Source organism: Dryobates pubescens, chromosome 18 (genome assembly GCF_014839835.1).
Source record: "Dryobates pubescens isolate bDryPub1 chromosome 18, bDryPub1.pri, whole genome shotgun sequence".
Classification (NCBI taxonomy): domain Eukaryota; kingdom Metazoa; phylum Chordata; class Aves; order Piciformes; family Picidae; genus Dryobates; species Dryobates pubescens.
Window position 1 is genome coordinate 14,871,585 of NC_071629.1, and position 19,957 is coordinate 14,891,541.

The 19,957-nt window shown below is 44.5% G+C and overlaps 1 protein-coding gene across 1 annotated transcript in view; it reads right to left on the minus strand.

Annotated features, from left to right (window-relative positions):
* Positions 1-8,563: 8,563 nt before the first annotated feature.
* LOC104300134 (ubiquitin carboxyl-terminal hydrolase 12) overlaps positions 8,564-19,957 on the minus strand; it is a 34,162-nt gene continuing 22,768 nt past the window's right edge. The window contains exons 6-9 of the mRNA XM_054169496.1: positions 19,201-19,284; positions 18,367-18,564; positions 16,515-16,593; positions 8,564-10,621 (exon numbers count right to left, since the gene is read on the minus strand). Of these exons, the coding sequence (XP_054025471.1) occupies positions 10,520-10,621; positions 16,515-16,593; positions 18,367-18,564; positions 19,201-19,284 (463 nt within the window). The 3' untranslated portion in view covers positions 8,564-10,519. The remainder of the gene's footprint in view (positions 10,622-16,514; positions 16,594-18,366; positions 18,565-19,200; positions 19,285-19,957) is intronic.

Here is a 19,957-nt window from a genome sequence, read left to right on the forward strand (position 1 = left end):
ATGCCCTTTGGGAGACATCCTTTTCTTCCCACACTTTACTGCCTCTGACCCAGCAGAAACACCCAGGAGGTAGGAAAGAAGCAGGAGGAGGCTCAGCCAGTGTCAGGGTCATGAAGCAGCCTGCAGCTCACCACTTGTTTATTTGTTCAAAGTACTGCAGAGCTGACAGCAGAGAGCCAGGGCTGGGGTGAGCTACAGGCAACAGTGCTAGGCACTCCACAGCACCCAGTGCAGCAGCCCTGGTGGGGTTTATCCACATGAAAGCTACCCTGGGCATTGCAGGGTGGCCACAGAGCACAGCAGCTACCTGCTGTCTGAGCTGCAGAAAGCAGTGTCAAGGTAAGTGTCATATTTTGCCCACCACATACGCCTCAGCACTGCACAAATCCCACTGCAATGTTTTCTCCATGCTCCACCTCTGCAGACCACACTGTCCCCAGGGCCAGGAAGGCTGCTGTGGCCAAAATCACCCTGGAAATGCCAAACCTCTATCCTTTGGGAAGGGATCAGTGGTTCTCCATCTGCTTCATGAACTGTATGTCCCCAAATCTGCCTGAGCCCCACAAATTCTGCCCTGTTGGATCTCTGCTCCCCAAATCCCACCTTGTTGAGTCCCAACCCTAATCTTCCGCCCCAGATCCTGTGTCAGCAAGTCTGTGATCTTGTCTCACTGTGTCCCTGCCCCCCGAGGCTCATGAAGCCAGAGAAGACAGCTATGCTCACATCCCCCCCAACCTATAGAAACAGGGAGATGCTCTATGGCCATGCCAGTCAGTTGGACAAGGTGACCTGTGAGGGTTCCTTCCAAGCTGATGCATCCTGTGATCCTGTAACTACATGACCACTAAATTAAAACAGATCCAAAAGCCTGGCACTAGGGATCATCTGTGGCCAGGTGGTCAGTGCAGCAAGGAAAGAAAACAAAATTAACTTCCTGCTTTCCCCATCAGGTGACTCTTGAGACACACAAGAGGCAAACCAGCTTCTTTAAATAGCCCAGCAGAAGAGGTGGAAGCAGGAGGCAGCCATGCTGCTGGAGCTGGAGCTGCAGCTTGGAGGGTCAGCTCCGCACAATCCTGCACCGGCTTCCCTCCAGGACACCACAGGCAAGCCACCAAAGGACTATTTTTAGCTGCTTGGCTTTTTAAGAAGACAAAACCCCATCCAGGAAAAACCCTGAATATGCTGGCATAAAAACCAGCCTGGCCCTGATCCTGCTCCTTGGGACCATCCTGCACACTTCTATGGTCATGAGTGCTGCGCTGGGGACCAGATCCCCAGTCCTGGCCCCCTGCAAATGTTAGGGAAATTGAGAGGGATTTGAGCCCAAGGCAGTGCCCACATGGATTGTCTCTCTGCTTAGGTGGGAATAAAATCACAGAATCTTATCATACATTGTGTTGCAAGGTCAGCTTAGAACTACAGAATGACAGAATGCATTGGGTTAGAAGGGATCCTTGAAGGCACAGGCAATGCCCTGGCTTGGTATCTGGGCAAGGTTCCCAAGATGATGCCCAGCCTGGCACACACCCCTTCATCAGGACTTTTTCCACAGGGGTCATAGGATCACAGAATGTATTCATTTGGAAGGGACCCTCAAAGGGACCCTCTGCAATCAGCAGGGGCATCTCCAACTATATCAGGTTGCTCAAGTCCCCATCAAGTTTGACCATGGATGTCTCCAGTGATGGCACTTCCACTACATCTCTGAGGAACCTGTTCCAATATTTCACTACCTTCACTGCAAAGAACTTCCTCCTAATGTTCAAACAGGGAGGTGAATACTCTGATCAGGGTCAGAGCTGCTACCCAGTGCACAGTCCAGGTGCTAGATAGGTGCTGTGGGATTAACTGGTGCCTCAGTAAAAGCTTGAAAGGATGTGGAAGGGGAGGGGAAATGGATGGCAGCAAGAGTTCCATGCAAGGTGGGGCTGAGGGTGCACAGTGAGCCCAGGGCACAGCAGGAGTCCCACTACAGCAGCCTGACTCGACCCTTTGAGGCTGTTTCAGATTTGGAGCCACCCCCTGTGGCCTTGGGACTGGCCCCACATCAGGCAGCAGTCACAGCAGAGTCTCAAGGTGTCCTGGGCTGCCCACAAGCACCTTCCTCCCTGTTACTGCACTTCCATGACCAAGCAAAACAAGGGAAATATTTCTTTCCCCTGAACTGTGGCATTTTCATCTCTGAAACCTTTCAAGGTGAGCAGCACCCTGGCACCACCACAGCATGTGAAGTGTGACACAGTCCTGGTGATAGATCCTCACCTTCTCCACGTCCCACAGTGGGATGGGTGCCAGCTGCTGGCAGCCAGGGGGGACAGCAGGGATAAATGTCCCCAGACCCAGGGCATTTTGGCTACCCCAGTGAGGGACACACCACCAGTGAGGAAGCAGGGCTGTGTCCAGGCACTGCAAGCTGCTCACAGAGACAACGTGGACATGGCACATGGGATGTGGTTTAATGGCCAGGGTAGTCTGGGGTTGCTAGTTGGACTCGGTGATCTTAGAGGTCTTTTCCAACAAAACAGTTCTATGATTCTATTAATAAAAGAGTTGATACACAACAAGAGTTGGTTGGACATCCCTCAGTCAGCCCACCCTGCTCATTCTTCCACCTACTGCTCCTGAACCTCAGCAGCTAACGAGAGATTTTGAGAGCCCCAAGTAATGCTGCAGCAAATGCCACAGGAGAAAAAGAAAATGCCTGGCTTCTCCCTGCACCTGAGGAAGAGGAGATGCTGCCTGAGTGGTGTCAGGGAAGACAGGAGCTAACAGAGCCAACTTGGAGAGCACTGGCTGCCGAGGGGGTGAGTTTGAATCCATCAAAGATGCAGAAGTTAAAGAGAGATCTCCAAAAACACTCTCACCAGGCTTGAAGGAAAATCAGGATGGAAGTGGATGAAATGAAATCCAAAGCAAGATGGTGTTAATCATCCCTAAATGGGGAAAGAGACAGAGAAGGGGTCTGAGGGACAGGAGAGCGGCTGCCTGGGGATTCTGGGACATCCGAGACCCTGGCATGAGGAAAGCCACCTCCCTCCCAGCCAGATTCACCAGCCCTGTGTGTTACATTCTGGAGTGCTGAGATATAATTAGTGCCAGGTCTTCAGAAGCTGTCACTCGCCATCACGCAGCGTTAGCTTTTCTTAGGAAGATGACTAACTGGCAAGTGATTAAACACGCTCGGGGAAGGAGGAGGGGGAAGTGAATTGGAGGTTGGGTTTTCATTTTTTCCTCCATGGAAAGAAAGAAAAAAAAAAGAAAGAAAGAAAAAAACCAACCCACTTTACATCCCCAGAGAGCAGAGTAAACTTTGACAGCGCTGGAGGAGGGATGCGTGAGCCACCCACCAGTCAGGCTGGGTGCAGAAGGATGCTCAGAGCCACAGCTGGGGTTCCTAGACACAGCTGCTCTGCAGGGATGTGGCCACAATACAAATCAGAGAATCAAGTTTGGAAAAGACCTCCAAGATCAAGCTTAACCATCAACCCAATACCACCATGCCCACTAAGCCATGTCCTGAAGTGTCACACCCACAGGTTTCTTGAGCACCTCCAGGGATGGCGACTCCACCACCTCCCTGGGCAGCCTGTGCCAATGCCTGACCACTCTTGCAGGAAATAAGTTTTTCCTAATACCCAACCTAAACCTCCTCTGGGGCAACTTGAGGCCATTTCCTTTCTTTCTATCACTTGTAACTTGGGAGAAGAGGCCAACCCCCACCTCACTCCAACTTCCTTTCAGGGGGTTCACAGGATCACAGGATGTTAGGGGTTGGGAGGGAACCTCTGAAGATCATTGAGTCCAACCCCCCTGCCAGAGCAGGACCATAGACTCTATCTCAGGTCACTAAAAAGTCTGTCTCCAGCCTTCTGATAGGCCCCTTGAAGTCCTGAAAGGCCACCAGAAGTTCTCCCTGAAGCCTTCCCTTCTCCAGGCTGAACAAACACAGCTCTCTCAGCCTGTCTTCACAGCAGAGGGCTTCCAGCCTTCCCATCATTGCTGTAGCCCTAATGGTGACCTTCAATCACAGGATGTTTCCATCTACCACCTCTCCAGGCAAACTATGCCAGTGTCTCACCACCCTCACAGTAAGAATTTCTTCCCAATATCTAATTTAAATCTCCTCTTCTAGTTGGAAACTGTTACTGCCTTATGAAAACATTTCCAGTGTGCTCTGTTTGGTGGCTTCACACATGCTTCACTGCCTCTTCCTGGCCTGACAACTTGCTCTTTGATCCCCTCCACCCCAAGCTTGTCCTCCTATTTCAGGGGACATCCCAAGCACCTGGTTTGGAGGCTTTGGAAGGTGCCAGCAAGCACTCTTAGGACAGGGGCATGGAGGTGTTGGGGTTGTTCCTCCATGCATATTGGCAGCAGGTACCAGCATGATTAGCTTTTTGATGCTGAAGTGATGGCAAAGAATTTTGAAGGCATAACCTGGATGTTTTCCAAACTCATGGCCTTTTGCTTGGAGAAATATTGACTCAAAACCTGAAAATGAACAGTTTAAGATTACAAAACAAACCCCAAAAGGTAGAATTAGGCAAAAAAAGAGGTGTTGGAGTTATTCCTGGCAATCCTTCCCTTCTCCTCATCACCACCATGCAGTCTCTCATGCAATTTGCTCTCTCCATGCCACAGAGGAGCTGAGGGTTTGCTCCACAAGGGTGGAAGCAAAAGGACCTGGAGGAGCTTTGTAATGGAGCAGTCTTTTTGCACAGATGTATCTTACCTCAGCTTGTCCAGGTGATGGGAAGGGGGGCCTACAAGTTTGGCATGGACTTGAAACACCACACAGCAACATGATGGTGTCACAGTTACAGTCAAACATCCACCCACATAGGTTTTGCTGCCCAATGTGGCAATGAAATGTGATGCTGAGATAAGACTTTCCACCTGCCACAGTCCCCTAACACCTGGGACTCCTCAGGACCTGCAGAGATACTACTGCAGACCTGATGCTTTCCAGGTATCATAGAATGGTGTTGGGTGGAAAAGACCTTTAGTATCATTGAGTCCAAGCATTAACCCAGCACTGTCAGGTCACCACTAATCCATGTCCCTCAGCACCACACCTACACGGCTGTAAAACTCATCTAGGGACGGGGACTCCACCACTGCTCTGAGCAGCCCGTGCCAGGCCTTGACAACCCTCTTGGGAAAGAAACTGACACAACTTGAGGCTGTTTCCTCTTGTCCTGTCACTTCTTCCTTGGGAGAAGAGACCAACCCCCACCTCACTCCAAACTCCTTTCAGGGATTTGTAGAGTAAGAAGGTCTCCCCTCAGCTTCCTGATCTTGGAGGATGTGGGGGCATTCCCAGCTCCAAAGGCAGCTCTCAGGCCCCATCCTTGCTCTTCTCCATTTCCTGTGCAGTTTCCTCTTATACCCTGTCTGTGACTTAGAAATCACCAGGGAAGACCCAGATAGGACTGTCTTGAGGGTTTTTCACACAGCTTGCAGTGTCATCTCTGGCTCCACCACAAGCCCTGGCTTTGGTGCAGCCCCCAAGAGCTGGATCCAGGTGCAGAAGGCAATTCTCAGCAGTGTGGCACCAAAAGCATTTTGCCCTCAATAAATCTGGGCCAACGTATCTAGAGTAATACTTTGGGGGCTGATATTTTAAGGCCTTCACAAAAACTTTCTAGGCTCTGCCCTTCAAGTCCAACTCCTCCTCTTGTGGTTTCTAAGTCACTCTCAATTTCCAGGCCCCTGTGTTTCACTTGTTGTCCAAGCTGACCACATGGGTCTCAGAGAGCATCTCTTCCTACATCCATCAACTCCCACGTTCAAGATCCATCTCCCAAGACCAATGTATCACAAGGTGCTCTAATAAGGGGCTGCCGGGTAGCACCTAATTGCATCCCTCAGCACATCTCCATGGCTTAGAAACCCCTCCAGGGATGGGGACTCCACCACTGCCATGGGCAGCTTGGGCCAGAGCTTGACAACCCTTTCAGGGAAGAAATAGTTCCTCATGTCCAACCTAAACCTCCTTGAGGCCACCGGTCCTTCCTCCTCTGTTGCTTGTTCCCTGGGAGAAGAGACTGACTCTTACCTGGCTCCAGTGTCCTTCCAGGGAGTTGTGGAGTGAGAAGGTCTCAACTCAGCCTCCTTTTCTCCTGGCGGAACATGCTGACACAAAGACCAGTTAAAATGGACAGAAGGATCATACCATTTTTGTTTGCAAAGCGCTGTCTTCAGAATACAAGGGCAGGATGACCCTCCTGCTATTCCACTGCCACCATCTCAGTTAATCTCAGTACTCTGAAGCATCACTCCTAGAATATCTACACCCTTTCAGGAACCAAATCAGGCTGTCTGGGAAGGTGAAAACAAACTCAGAGGACTGTGTGAGGGACACAGGCAGAAGCAGCCCCAAGGCTCATTAGTGCAGCGGCAGCAAATGCCAGCAGGACTTTACATGTTGAGCATCCATTGTGTTCCAGGGGATTGCTTCCCTCTGACAAGCGCTGCAGACCACAGTGGAAGGTTTGACTTGTCTACAGAGGCCTTTGTTACTCTATTGTCTTTCTTGTACCAATCCAAAGTGATTTGTTTTAAATATATCCTAAACCGAGCTGGCATGGTGACTTCAAAAGCTCCTGCTGGTAACTAGAACATGCCAAGCACAGACACCAACTCATAAACAACCTCTGGTTTTGGAGTCTTTAGGGCAGAGCCTCTCCACAAACACTGTGGGACCTTCTGAATTAGAAGCAAGACAGCAGCACTGGGTGTATTTTGCTTCAGCTACTGTTTAGCAGAGACAATCACCATGGGATGGCCTTCACCCTCACTCCAGTGGCTGGAGAATCACAGAATGGTAGAGGGTTGGAAGGGACCTCTGGAGATCATTTGAGTACAACCTCCCTGCCAAAGCAGGTTCACCTAGAGAAGGACACATGGGAACATGTGCAGGTAGATTTTGAATGTTTCCACAGATGGAGTCTCCACCATCTCTCTGGGCAGCCTGTTCCAGGGCTCTGTCACCCTTAAAGAAGTTCCTCCTTGTGTTCAGAAGACCTGAAACAAGACCAACTCTCAAATCCTAACATCAGTCATAACTTATGGTACTCAAAGGTAAACATACGTTGTTCTCAGTTGTTCTGAGCCCGATTGTTTGCCCCCCATGAAATTAACTCTGAGTAATACTCTTTCTAAAAGGACTGAAGGTCAAATTTGCACTCACTAGAGCTAAAATTAGCTCCATCTGTTCACTGCTAATGCATGACCCAGGAGGACAGGGGCCAGGTAAAGTTTTGGAGGTAAAACATGTTGTTACAGAGCAGCTGTCGCTTTTGAATCTCATTTGTGATCTTCCATCACATTCTGACCTAATCCCACGAATTCCTGCTCACATGGCAGCTTCTGATCCAATTTTCCCTACAGGGCAGTGAACTCCAGTGAGCCACTCAGCAGTGAAGACCTGTCCTGCAATGAACCTGAGCAGCTCCAAGGATACAGTACTATTTTTGCTCTACAATCTCTCTGTTCTAGATCAGTCAGATAATATTTGTGACAAAGTCTTATGGAGTCTGGCACCAAGGGGTGAAAAAGGGAGAAAGGAAATCACAGGGAAAGGCATCAGGAGAGCTCAAGGGGATGATGAAGAGATGTAGGGATACCAGCAGTGGGATGGGGAACAGGCCCTGGGTGACCTCTACTTGGTTTACCAGAACAGCAGCTATAATCTGTGAGGCTGAATTATTCATTTCTCTTCATCTGAACAGCTCATGCACAGGTTATATGAGGGGCAATTGACACAAACTGGAACACAGGAGGTTCCACCTAAACATAAGGGAAAAAATTCTTCACTTTGAGGGTAGCAGAGCACTGGAACAGGTTGCACAGAGAGGCTGTGGAGTCTCCATCTCAGGAGGCATTCCAAACCCACTCGGATGTGTTCATGGGTGATTTACTCCAGGTGATGCTGCTCTAGCAGGACTAGATCACAGAATGGTTTAGGTTGGAAGGGACCTTAAAGTTCATCTAATTCCAATCCCCCCTGGCCTTCTCCAGACTCACTCCAACAGCTCAATGTCCTGCTTGTAAACTAGATGTGGTACTCCAGGTGGGGGCCTCACCAAAACAGATTAGATGAGCTTCAGAGGCTACTTCTAACCCCTACCATTCTCTGATTCTATGAAGTGGGGTCAGAATGCCTTCACCAGCCATCATGGAGGGAGAAGCTAAGGAGAATGAGTCACTAGCAGTGCCTTTTAAATTCTGCCTCGGGCTGAAATTCAAGGAGAAGCACTTGGGCCCTGCGCATTTGATCATACATGACCTTTATTGGAGACAGGTGGGGTCATTTATTATACAGAAGCAACATCACACCATTCTCTTCCAATTTAATTCCTTTTAGTCTCCTTATAAATCTGTAGCAAAAGTGCACTTTGAACAGGTTTTTAATCTATAGTATATATCTTTCAATATTCTCTCTCAGTCAGGTATTTCATCTGTAAAAACGTTATCACCAGATATACAAAATACAGGTCTAGTGGACTACATCAATTCTGTACTTACTGTTTAGATTATTCTTAACTCAGTGCTCTTTTTTTTGTTCCTTTTTTTTTTTTTTTCCTCCCAAGATTTAAGTGATGTCAGTCTTCTGATAACGTCACCAGGAGAAGACTCACAGCTTGTTTGTGACCAGGGGGAGAAGACTCTTAAGCCAGGAAGGATTTCCACACGATAGGAAGGAGATGACAAGAGCGCTCGCTGTTATTGAATGTGTCTCTGGAAATGACAGTACTCTGTATAATAAAAAATAATTTAAAAAGCCAAAGTTCATGTTTTATCTCCTGGAAGAGAAGATGGAACCTGCAACCCAGGTGGAACACAGTGGTAATGATTAATTTGTGTTTTGAAGACAGGAGTTAATCGATAACATTACGTTTGTGGTCAAGACAAGAAGAGACAAGATACATACAGCCACCACAAGGAACTGTTTGTGAAATGCTGTTTTCCTGAGGACAATATTTTGGTAAAATATTGGATATCCTGCACAAGCCACAGAATTGCATAAGTTCAATGTCCTGGAGAACAACAATCACTGGTCGATTACCATGAACGGCTGCACTGGGAACAACCACAGAGGGGACAGCTCTTGTGTCACCTAGCAAAATGAGGACAGGGGAATACTCAACTCCACTTGTAGTTTAGAGCCAGCTGTGACAAGCTTTGGCACGGCAACAGGACTTCTCAAAACAAAGCTACAAGATTTTCTGAGATTTCTTCCTTCGTCTTTTCCTTCTGGTTATCCTTGAGATTCTCTTATACACACATGTAACAGAGGATTACTGAATTTCAGCCTTCAAAAGAGTACCAATCTCCCCTGTTAAGCAAGGCCTATAGAGGTAAAATAATCAGAAGCATTTTTAGGGGTGGGATGTGTTATGATTCCCAAATGGATACAACAAGATGAGGAGGAACATTTAGCAAGGCAATGTCAGGGTTGGTTGGTTTTCCTTCTTACATGGTTATCACCTTGAAGACTAAGAACAACTGGGTTAGTTACATAAATAATGCTTCCCTTAGCTAACCCTTCCCAGTTAGTGCTGTTTCTGTGGATTAGCATAGATTCAAAATGCTCATTGCATTGAATGAAATGTTGAACAGATCCTGCTTCAGAATGAGGGCACTTTTGGTTTACACAAAGAGCTCCAAGAAATGCTCTAACTTCACACTCTCTACAGCAACTGGTTACCAGACAAGATTCTTCACAAAGGTAACTGCTTTCCTGCTCCCCTTCAAGCTGCAGCAAATGTGGCTTTGAGGCAAAAGAAAAAAACAAACAACCCTTCTGCTTCAAAAGAAAAATAATATGGATTAAGTTCTTTACCTTCTGAGGAAGAGACAGAACAGAAGTAAAAGCATCAAAAGAAGCAGAGCTGGTAGTGTTATCTAAACCATAACGGGCAAATTTACAATGCTGCAGAGAGGTTTTTTGTCTGTTGTGTTTTTTTCTTTTAATAAAAATTATAGACTTGACATTTCCAATATGTCTTAGCTTTGTACTGCTTCTCAAGTCTGAGTCACCAAAAATATCCAGCAACCAGCTGCTGTTCATATCCTAAAATATGCCTTCAGCTGACACTGAATATTGAAATCATTCTGCTAAAATACAGAAAAACGACGATGGTAGAAACCAAGGTATAGCCTCAGGCCAACAACAAATGGTAAAAATTCTACAATGCTACTTTTAAACCTTTTCTTCAGTCCATGAACAAATAAGCAGCCAGGTTTCAAGTAGAGGTAACACAGATTTTGGAAGATAGCACGTATAAAAAAAAGCCCAGAAAGAAAACTGGAACAAAAGCTCTTCCTGTTTCGGCAGTCAGCACTAATCCTCCACAAAATGGCAGGGAGAAGGCTCGATTCACCCTGCTGGCTCTGTCCTGGTCCTACAGCAACAACGAGGAGCTGCTTCTGCTGTCACAAATATGTTCCATTTGGACATTTCTTGATCCCTTTTTTTACATCTTTTATTTGTATACATGTATCTTTTGTCTCAGTCTCTTGACTGGTAGAAGAGGATATATCCAGATTCTGAGTTTTTGGAAATGTCTGATGTTAACCCATAAAATTCTTCAATGGCCTGGGCATCGATTTTCTGGAAATTAAGGAGAGTTATAATTATTAGTTATAATTAGCCTCAGTCAAAACCACCACCCTAAGAATCCTTTTGCCAGACAAAGCACTATTTGCAGTTCTTGAGGGTGATGCTGGGAAGCCACCCAGGATATTTCAGTATCATTGAATCCAAGCAAATACAACCAAACAATTTCCCCCACTAATTCATGACTGGAATTAAAAAAAAAGAAGGAAAAAAAAAGAGTCAGTCAGGATGAAATAATTAACCTCCGAGAAGTGGGGCAGAAAAGATCCATCTGTATCTGTAAAAAAGTCCAGGACATGTTCCTCCTCAGTTTAGGAAGGATGTTGACTTGCTGGAGCATGTCCAGAGAAGGGCAACAAAGTCGGTGAGGGGCTTGGAACACAAGCCCTATGAGGAGAGGCTGAGGGAGCTGGGGTTGCTTAGCTTGGAGAAGAGGAGACTCAGGGGTGACCTTATTGCTCTCTACAACTACCTTAAGGGAGGCTGTAGACAGGCTGAGGTTGGTCTCTTCTCCCAGGCAAGCAGCACCAGAACAAGAGGACACAGTCTCAGGCTGTGCCAGGGGAGGTTTAGGCTGGCAGTTAGGAGGAAGTTTCACACAGAGAGAGTGATTGCACATTGAAATGGGCTGCCTGAGGAGGTGGTGGAGTCACCACCACTGGAGGTGTTCAGGAGGAGACTTGATAGGGTGCTTGGTTGCATGGTTTAGTTGATTAGGTGGTGTTGGATGATAGGTTGGACGCGATGATCTTGAGGGTCTCTTCCAACCTGGTCTATTCTATATTTGTTTCTTCCTTCAGAACTAGTGCTGCTTTTCCTGACTGTGGCTTTGGAAGATAAATGACAATAAAGCAGCCATTGAGCTGCAGAGAAGTTTTGTGTATGGTTGGGAGGACGTAAGGACCATCTTGAGCAGATTTAACATTCAGCTAAATGTTAATTAGTAGATGTAACATTCAGATATTATGGTTCTCGTCATCTTCATACAGAGATGTGTCCTGCAAATGCTACTGGTAATTATACCATAAACATCTGTGGATCTCATCTGATCGTGATCTTCTGGTCTTACAGAGCTTCCCTTCCTTAGGAGCTGCCAATACAAACCTTACTGGAATACCATCACAAGGTTTGTGTTTGCGGAGATATAAATTCTTTAGCGTAGTAAGAGAATTAAATGCTCTGCTTAGAGTTAAAGATGGGAACCTGCAGAAAAGCAGGTCTCACTTTATACTCCAACTAGCAAAGCCTGTAGGATATTCTAAAGGGCTTTTAAAGATGCAAGTCCTACTTACTGGCAGGAGATTCTGCTCCTGAGAATGACTGGCTTCACACTACGACATCTGAGCCCGCAGTCAGACTCAGAGTACAAACCACTGAAATGAAGTACTCCCAATGACAGGAACTGCTCAGCACTTCACTGTGGTTTGTATTTTAAAGTCCTTTTAGGATTCTGGATTCACAGAGATGAGAGGCTGAAGCAGCCTGAATTTGTCATGGAAGACCAAAGGGAGCCTAGCCTAACGCTTCACTTTATTCCCCATGGAATAAAGCCAAGGAAGCAAAGAAACTTTCAGAATCCAGGAGGATCTGGGCTGGGCACTGGCTTTGAATGTGAGAGGGAGTAGCACAGGCTGTCTTGTGCTTACATCCTAAAAGAAAGGAACCATGCTGACTCCATCAAGAGCCTCCTCAGCTGAAGAATCTGTTAAATCACTGCTGCCTGAGCAGACTTCAGCAAATACAAGCCCTGGCTTCTCTACGGGGCACTGCCAAACCACCTGCAAGTTTAGGCCATCCTTTTCCCAGCCTTTCTGAAGCACAAGGACAGTCACAGGCAGAAAGTTTCCAGAAGACACATCACAGAATGGTAGAGGTTGGAAGGGACCTCTGGGGATCAAGTCCAAGCCCCTTGCCAAGGCAGGTTTGCCTAGAGAAGGTCACACAGGAACACGTCCAGAGAGGATTTGAATGTCTCCAGTGGTGAAGACTCCATCACCTCTCTGGTCAGCCTGCTCTAGGGCTCCAGCAGCCTTAAAGAAGTTCCTCCTCATGTTTAGATGGAACTTCTTATGTTCAAGTTTGTGCCCATGACCCCTTGTCCTGTCACTGAACACCACTGAAAAAAAGCCTGGTCCCATTCTCCTGACACCCAACCTTTAACTATTGATCAGCACTGATGAGACTTCCCCTCAGTCTTCTCTTTTTCAGACTAAAAAGCCTCAATTCTCAGTTTTTCCTCATAAGAGAGATGTTCCAGTCCCCTCATCATCTTTGTTGCCTTCTTCTCTAACCTCTCCAGCAAGTCCCTGGCCTTCTTGAACTGGGGAGCCCCAAACTGGACACGATACTCCAGATGTGGCCTCACTAGGCAGAGTAGAGGAGGAGGAGAATCTCCCTCAACCTGCTGGCTACACTCTTCCTGATGCACTCCAGGATGCCACTGGCCTTCTTGGCCACAAGGACACGTTGCTGGCTCATGATCATCCCAGGACTCCCAGGTCCTTTTCCCCAGAGCTGCAGAAATTTTCCCTTCAATAGTTCTGTTAAACACTTTCTATTTAAAAAACCAACAAAAATGGAGGGGAAAAAAAAAGACCAATAAATCAAACATATTTTGTTTTTCTCTTTTCTCCATTCAAGGACTTCAGAGAAGCTGAAATGCTGTACTGAGGGCTTTTGTGTTTTCACACAATTTATTAACAGAAAGTCTACCACAAACTGCTAGATCCACATTTTAACAGAGAAATAGCAAAAGAACATTCCTCAGCCCTTGGAATATATTTAGCAGACAAACATGATTTATTTTAAGTGCCAACCAACTTGCCATGCAATCAAGTCTATTTCCACTCCTCATTTTGAATGCAGCTCCAGCATTTGATAAGGATTAATTCATCCTACAGATATTTTTAGTTTTATCGTGGCAAAACTGACTTCCTTCTTTAATTTCAGTATCCATAAAACCTAAAATGGAATTGGAACAGGGTTCTATAGACACCCTCCTTCCCATCCTTAGGTGACCACATATATTGTGGACAGTGAAGTTTTATTCAGTTGAGGCTTTAGAGCCACCAGTTGATGGGTTCACAACTGCTTTTAGGATTCTGCAGGATCACCTAGAGTAAATCACACAGGAATGACAGAATCATTCTGGCTGGAAGAGACCTTTAAGATCACCAAGTCCAGCCATCAATCCAGCACTACCAGGTCACTACTAAACCATGTCCCTCAGCACTACATCTCTGCAGCTTTTCAGTCCCTTTAGGACTGGTGATTCTACCACTGCCTGTTCCAGGGCTTGACAACCCTTTTGGGGAAGAAAGTGTTCTTCATGTCCAACCTAAACCTCCCGTGGTGCAGCTTGAGGCCATTTCTTCTTGTCCTATCACTTGTTAATTGAGAGAAGAGACTAAGCCCCACCTGGCTCCAATCTCCTTTCATGGAGTTGTAGAGAGCCAAAAGACCTCTCCTCAACCTTTTTGTCAGGCTGAAAAACTTCAGAACACCTCCATTCAGGTTCTGGATCTCTGCAGAGATGGAGACTTCACAACCTCTCCGGGCAGCCTGTCCCAGTGCTCTGACAGCCTGTGTGGAGTTGAACTTCCTGGGTTGCAGTTTGTGCACAGTGCCCCTTGTCAGATCACTGAACACCACTGATAAGTCTGGCCCCATCCCCCTGACACTCACCCTTTAGATATTTATAACCATTAATGAGATCTCTCCTCAGACTCCTCTTCACCTGTCATTAAAGTTGACTTTTCCTCTTAACTGAGCTTAAATATCTTTGTCTCACTCCCAGACGACTATTCTGGTTCCCCAAACCAAATCCCTTTCTTCACACCATTCACAGCATTCAAATGAATGCTGCAAATCTCTGAGCAAACACTGAAGTGAAGACTTACAAGCACTCTCCTCTTCTCAATGTGGAGAACTCCCTGGGAGGACACTTTTCGCCTCTGTTTCAGATAAACACTGTCACAGTGATGTATCACTTAGCTGCTCTAATGACAACATGTCAAATTAGCCAGAGATCATTTCCTCAGGTTTCTCAATTAATTCTGCTTGGCACAGTATCCCACTTGGACTGATTTGCCTCCTGGATTTGATGCAGTTGCTTTCCACATATGCTGTAGTATGTTTGATTATCATCTATCTTCATTTTAATTGCAAGTTGGTCTTCCAAGCATATCCAAACAGATAAATAAATATGACTTCACCACTTCTGACATTTAGTGGCTAATAAGGATAAACTACTTCCTACTGACAGTTCAGAGCTATTAATTCATATCACTTGCCAGAAGTGCAACAAAGCTTTTTAACTCTGTTTTGAGAGAGAAAAGCTTTCTCCTGCATTCTCTTTCAGCTGAAGTAGCTGTATACAGGACTCATCTTCTGAAGTCTGCAGACTGATGCCTGTTTTGTGATGTAGCCAGCTCACACCTACAATGTTAACTCTAAAGCTTAAAAAAATACAAAAAAAATCAAACTTACAGGTTCTTAAGAGTCTCCAGTGAGTAGAAAGCCCTAAACCCAGAAACTTGTGCAGAATTCCTGTTTTGGAGTGTTTGGGATATTTTAACACTATTTTTGAGGAAAACCTCTGTGATGTCATACACAGCAATGTATTTCCTGTCCTGTTACCTTATAGCCAACCACCAGCAGTTTGACAACAGCCCTTGGTCAAGTTTAGAGTAGGTATTTAAACCTCTTTAGGCAGCAGCTGAGGCTTTACTTCACCTTTTCAGTGAATAGCTGCAGCACTAGTTAAAAACTAACTCTCAAGAGCTGATGAGTAAGCAGGGAGAAAGAACAGATGAGTAAACCTGCAGGTACTTCTTCCAGCACAAGGGGAGGAAGAGCAGTCTCCACTATCTTGTTCTTGATCATGGAATTGACAGAAATTCAGGTGAGTTCTAGAAGGCTGAGGAAAAAGAAAGGGTGGTACTGCCTCGACAGAGAGAGATGATCCCAGGTCTCTCAGCCTCTCCTTGTCAGAGATGCTCCAGCCCCCTCAGCATCTTTGTAGTCTGTCCTGGACTGTCTACAGTAGCTCCCTGTCTCTCTTGAACTGCAAAGCACTCCAAAATTTCCAAAATTAGCTGACATAATTACATACTTTGTCCATGAGAGAAACAGAGGAAGATAATCCTCAAAATACAATAATTAGAGAAAGACAACTGTCTATAGTCATACAATTCATCCAAACAGCCAGGAAGTCATTCCTGATGCTCAAAGCTAAGAAAGATTTTAAAACTATTTGGAGAATGTACAACATTTACACTCTGACTTGATGATATCAGAGGTTTTTTCCAACCTTAATGATTCTATGACATCTTTATTTCAACACAGGCAAGGATTCTGCTGTACCCACCATCAGGTATTAACCTTGACCATGAGACCTCAGAGGCAAACAGTACATTTACATCTCTTAAAAAAAGCAGTTCTACTGTTGTATCTGCTCTACTCTTTGATATTTGCTTAGTAATTACAGTTTTTCTACACTTCAATGTGTTGGGGAAAACTGCCTGGAAAAAATGGTTAGAAGTTCTTGAATGGAGCAACAAAATGTAACTAGCACAAATCAAGTCAGCAATAAAAAGGACACCAAAATGTGTGCTGATATGAGAGCATTTCAGGTCTTGAATAAGACAGATGTGGTATTTCAGGCTGAACAGGTGCACAGCACCTCATGTCTGAGGTGTCAATACAGCCCTCATGTTCATTTGCCCCTCTCCATACTCAAAGACATACAAAAATGCTGAAGTTCACTTTTGAAACATCCAGAATTATTCTGTGCACAGGTTTTGCCGAAATACTTTCATGTGCAAAAGCTAATCTCAGACATAAAACCAGCTGAGGAAGTGATTTCACCACCTAACAGCATACCTACCTCTACAATGTCATCATCAAACAGCAACCAAAAGCCATGGCTCTTCACAATGGTGATATAATGTCCACGATTTGGACCACTGCCAAAAAAATAATGGGTGAAGACACATTATTCTTGTGCCCAAAGGCAGGATCACTGCTCTTCCATATGATTCTTGCTGCTACTGAGATTTCCTGGTCCTTATTGTTGTTTAATACTACTCAGAATTTGATTTTGTCAAATTGTTTGAATTCAAATGTCTCTCAGTTTCTTGCCAAATACAATATATTCAAACTACAGAACTTTGCACATACTTCATGGTCATTCATATATTAAAAAAACCAAATAAAAAGGCAGTTGGCAGTTATTGCCATCACTGGTTTGGTGTTTTCACCGTGGCTGAGAATTCTAACCACCGCTCAAAAATGTTACTGTCTGAACGATGTTATTTCCACAAGAGATATTTTTCCAGTTCTCAGCTTGGTTTAGCCCACGGCTGATTGCAGACAGGCTGTGACCACTGTTCCCACCTTCCCAGTGGCTGTTTCCCAGTCTCATTCAATCACCTATATCCTGAGGGCTTACCTTGAAAGGACCTAGATCAAGGAGAGGTGGATCTGAGGAGGAAAGGCAGGCAGACTGCCCTGAAAAGGTAGTGGTTTGATGGAAAACTACAAGATATCAATCTGCTAACTTCAAATACTGAGACAGTGCAGGGACACAGTGGAAAAAAAAAAACAAACAACACAAAACCCCAACAAAATATTCAAACTAAGGAGGTGGAATTTGGTTTTACTCTGATCTACACGAGGCTTTAAAACAACCTATATTCACATCAGCTTTAGGTAAAAGAAAGTACTTCCCTTGTCCCTCCAGAATTGTTGATATACTTAAATACATTACCTGTCACAGAATGAAATATCTTTACTTAAAGCAACCAAGTGAAAAGTAAAACTACAAGGGCAAAATATTTAAGACAAGTCCCAAGAACTCAAATATTTACACAATATTATTTATCTTAAGTCTTTGTTTATTGTTTACTAGGAACTTAAAAGTTCCTAGTAAAAACTGAAGCCAGAAGAGTCGCAGGGTTGCTAAAAGCTCCACAGAGAGAAGAAAAAGCAAACCCATTTATTACATCTAAATTAATAATCACCATTGAGAAACAGTGTAGTCACAGGTACAGCAAATTAAGAATCTACAAAAAATGTACAAGGTGAGATCTTAAAATGACAAAAATAAGTAAAATTAGCACAAGTGTATCACCAGAAATAATTTAGAGTTACAGGTAGTTTATTTATGCTGAATGTATGTAATATTGGTGTGATTACATTGTCTTGCTCCTTATAGAGATGCTTCCAAACATTTGTGTGCTCTAATAACTTAGTGCTTTAAAAGTCACACCTCCAGAAGGCAGCTATAAATATCTTTTGCCTTCCATGATTGCTTTTGTTCAAGAAGTGCTTCAAAATTTTTCCTTCTTGCTTTTAAAAGCAGAATTAAAGCCACTGCAACCACAAAAAGATTTACTAAACAGATTAAAGCCATTTTGAAAGGTCAGCAGTACAGGGTTTATTCCACATGGTGGCACCAGCTTCTAAAAAACCTTCAATGCTTTAGCAAGTAGCAACATGAAAAGCGTCAATTAATTCTATTTTAGTGTTTCACAAGATCTGCTTTTATTTCATTTAGTTTTCCCGGAAAGCAGGATTGGGAGTGGAGGGGTTTCTTGTTGGTTTGGGGCTTTTCAGAGCTTCCTCCTCTTACTTTGCTATGGCTCAAAGAAACATTTGTCTGATGTGCCAACAGATTTGGAAGCTGATAAAAGAGCAAACCTTAGACTGTGTCATCAGAAAGCACAAATTCAACATACCTGCCACAGTGAACAACTACAGCAACAAGGTCGTACATTCTGTCAGGATTTGTAGCATCTCCTGAAGTGTTGAAGAGCCTGAGCTCCAAGGGAAAGACTACACGGTAGGAGAGTTTGGTGTATCGATGCAACTGGTCCATGTATTTGAACCTTTTTAAGTGCAGAGCTAAAATCATGGGCAACTTTTTCACTCTCATTCTGAATTAAAAACAAAACAAAACCAGAACAAACAACAAACATATTAAACAAAGAACAGATCATCTAAACCGGTGTTTTCCTCAAGAAGAGTTTCATTATGAAGGAGCAGACTTTTCAGAAGGTTGCTTTTCTCATCTACATCCCAGTGAGAATAGGCAATATTTATTCTGAAAGATTAACTACACAACAGACAGCTGCATGCAGGACAACAGCCTCTGCTGAAAACATTAATTTTTCATCACCTCAATGGGAATAAAGAGATGGAATAAATCGGTCTTGCTGCTCTGGCTGTGACCAAGTATGAGGCGAGAAATAAGATTTTTGTATGTGGTATTCAGAGTGAAAGCAGAAGGGATGGTTTGCAGTGGCTTTAAGCTGATTAATGCTAACTGGGGAAAATGGGAACGTCTGGAAGCACCAGATATAAGCTCCTCTGGGAGGAATACAAAACTAAGCTCTTCATTTCTCTCTGATAAGGTTACCACAAAGTTACTTGGGTCTCTCTGCTTTTCCTTACTCCCTTCCCCATCAAACAGACCTAAATGCTTTCTTTTTACTGAATTCACAAGGTGCCTTTTCCCACTAGCTGCCCATTTTAAGAGAAGATTGCTATTAGCTGCAATATTTGAACCTTACCTCTTCTGTGCTTCCTGTTTACTGCGGCACTGCTCACAATAGTATTTATATTCACTGCATAGAGTTTCAGTATTACTAAATCCCCTGTGGAAACAAGAGAAAAGTCAGAGAAGCAGAGAGAGATTCCGTCAAAAGTCACCGCTAATAACGCTGAGAAAACCCAGACAGATGAAATTTGTCTTATTCATATTGCTCCTACCTCCCAAACACATTTTAAGTGTATTTGTCCCAGTCTTGGGATGTAGAATCTATGTTCAGATGGGAAAAAAAGTCTGGAAATTACACCCTCAAGTACTAACTGCAGACTTGCTGGGGAGGAATCAAACATAAGATAGGTAACAAACGGCAATAAGGTGATTATGTTTGTTTCCAGAGGCAGCCACTATGTGTTTTCTTTGGTTGCAGACATTAAATATCAAGAACTACAGCCATCAGCCATTGACTAGCCAAAGTCTGGATTATCTTTCAGCACTGAGTAATTACACATCTATTACCAGCTCTTAAAAAGCCAGATGCAATATGCAACCTGCAGTATCCAGTAGCTGACAAGCCTTGGATTGAGCAGTCAAATACATGGAGCAAACGACAATTTGCCCAGAAACATCAGGACCAGACAACTGAAATGCAATAAGAATACTAAACCAAACAAGAATTTGTTATGAAACCAAACATACCATGTTTAGTTTTGATTAAATGTGACTATAGGATGTAACAAATTAAAATCTCTATAAAGAAGGGGGTGGGGGGGGAATCAATC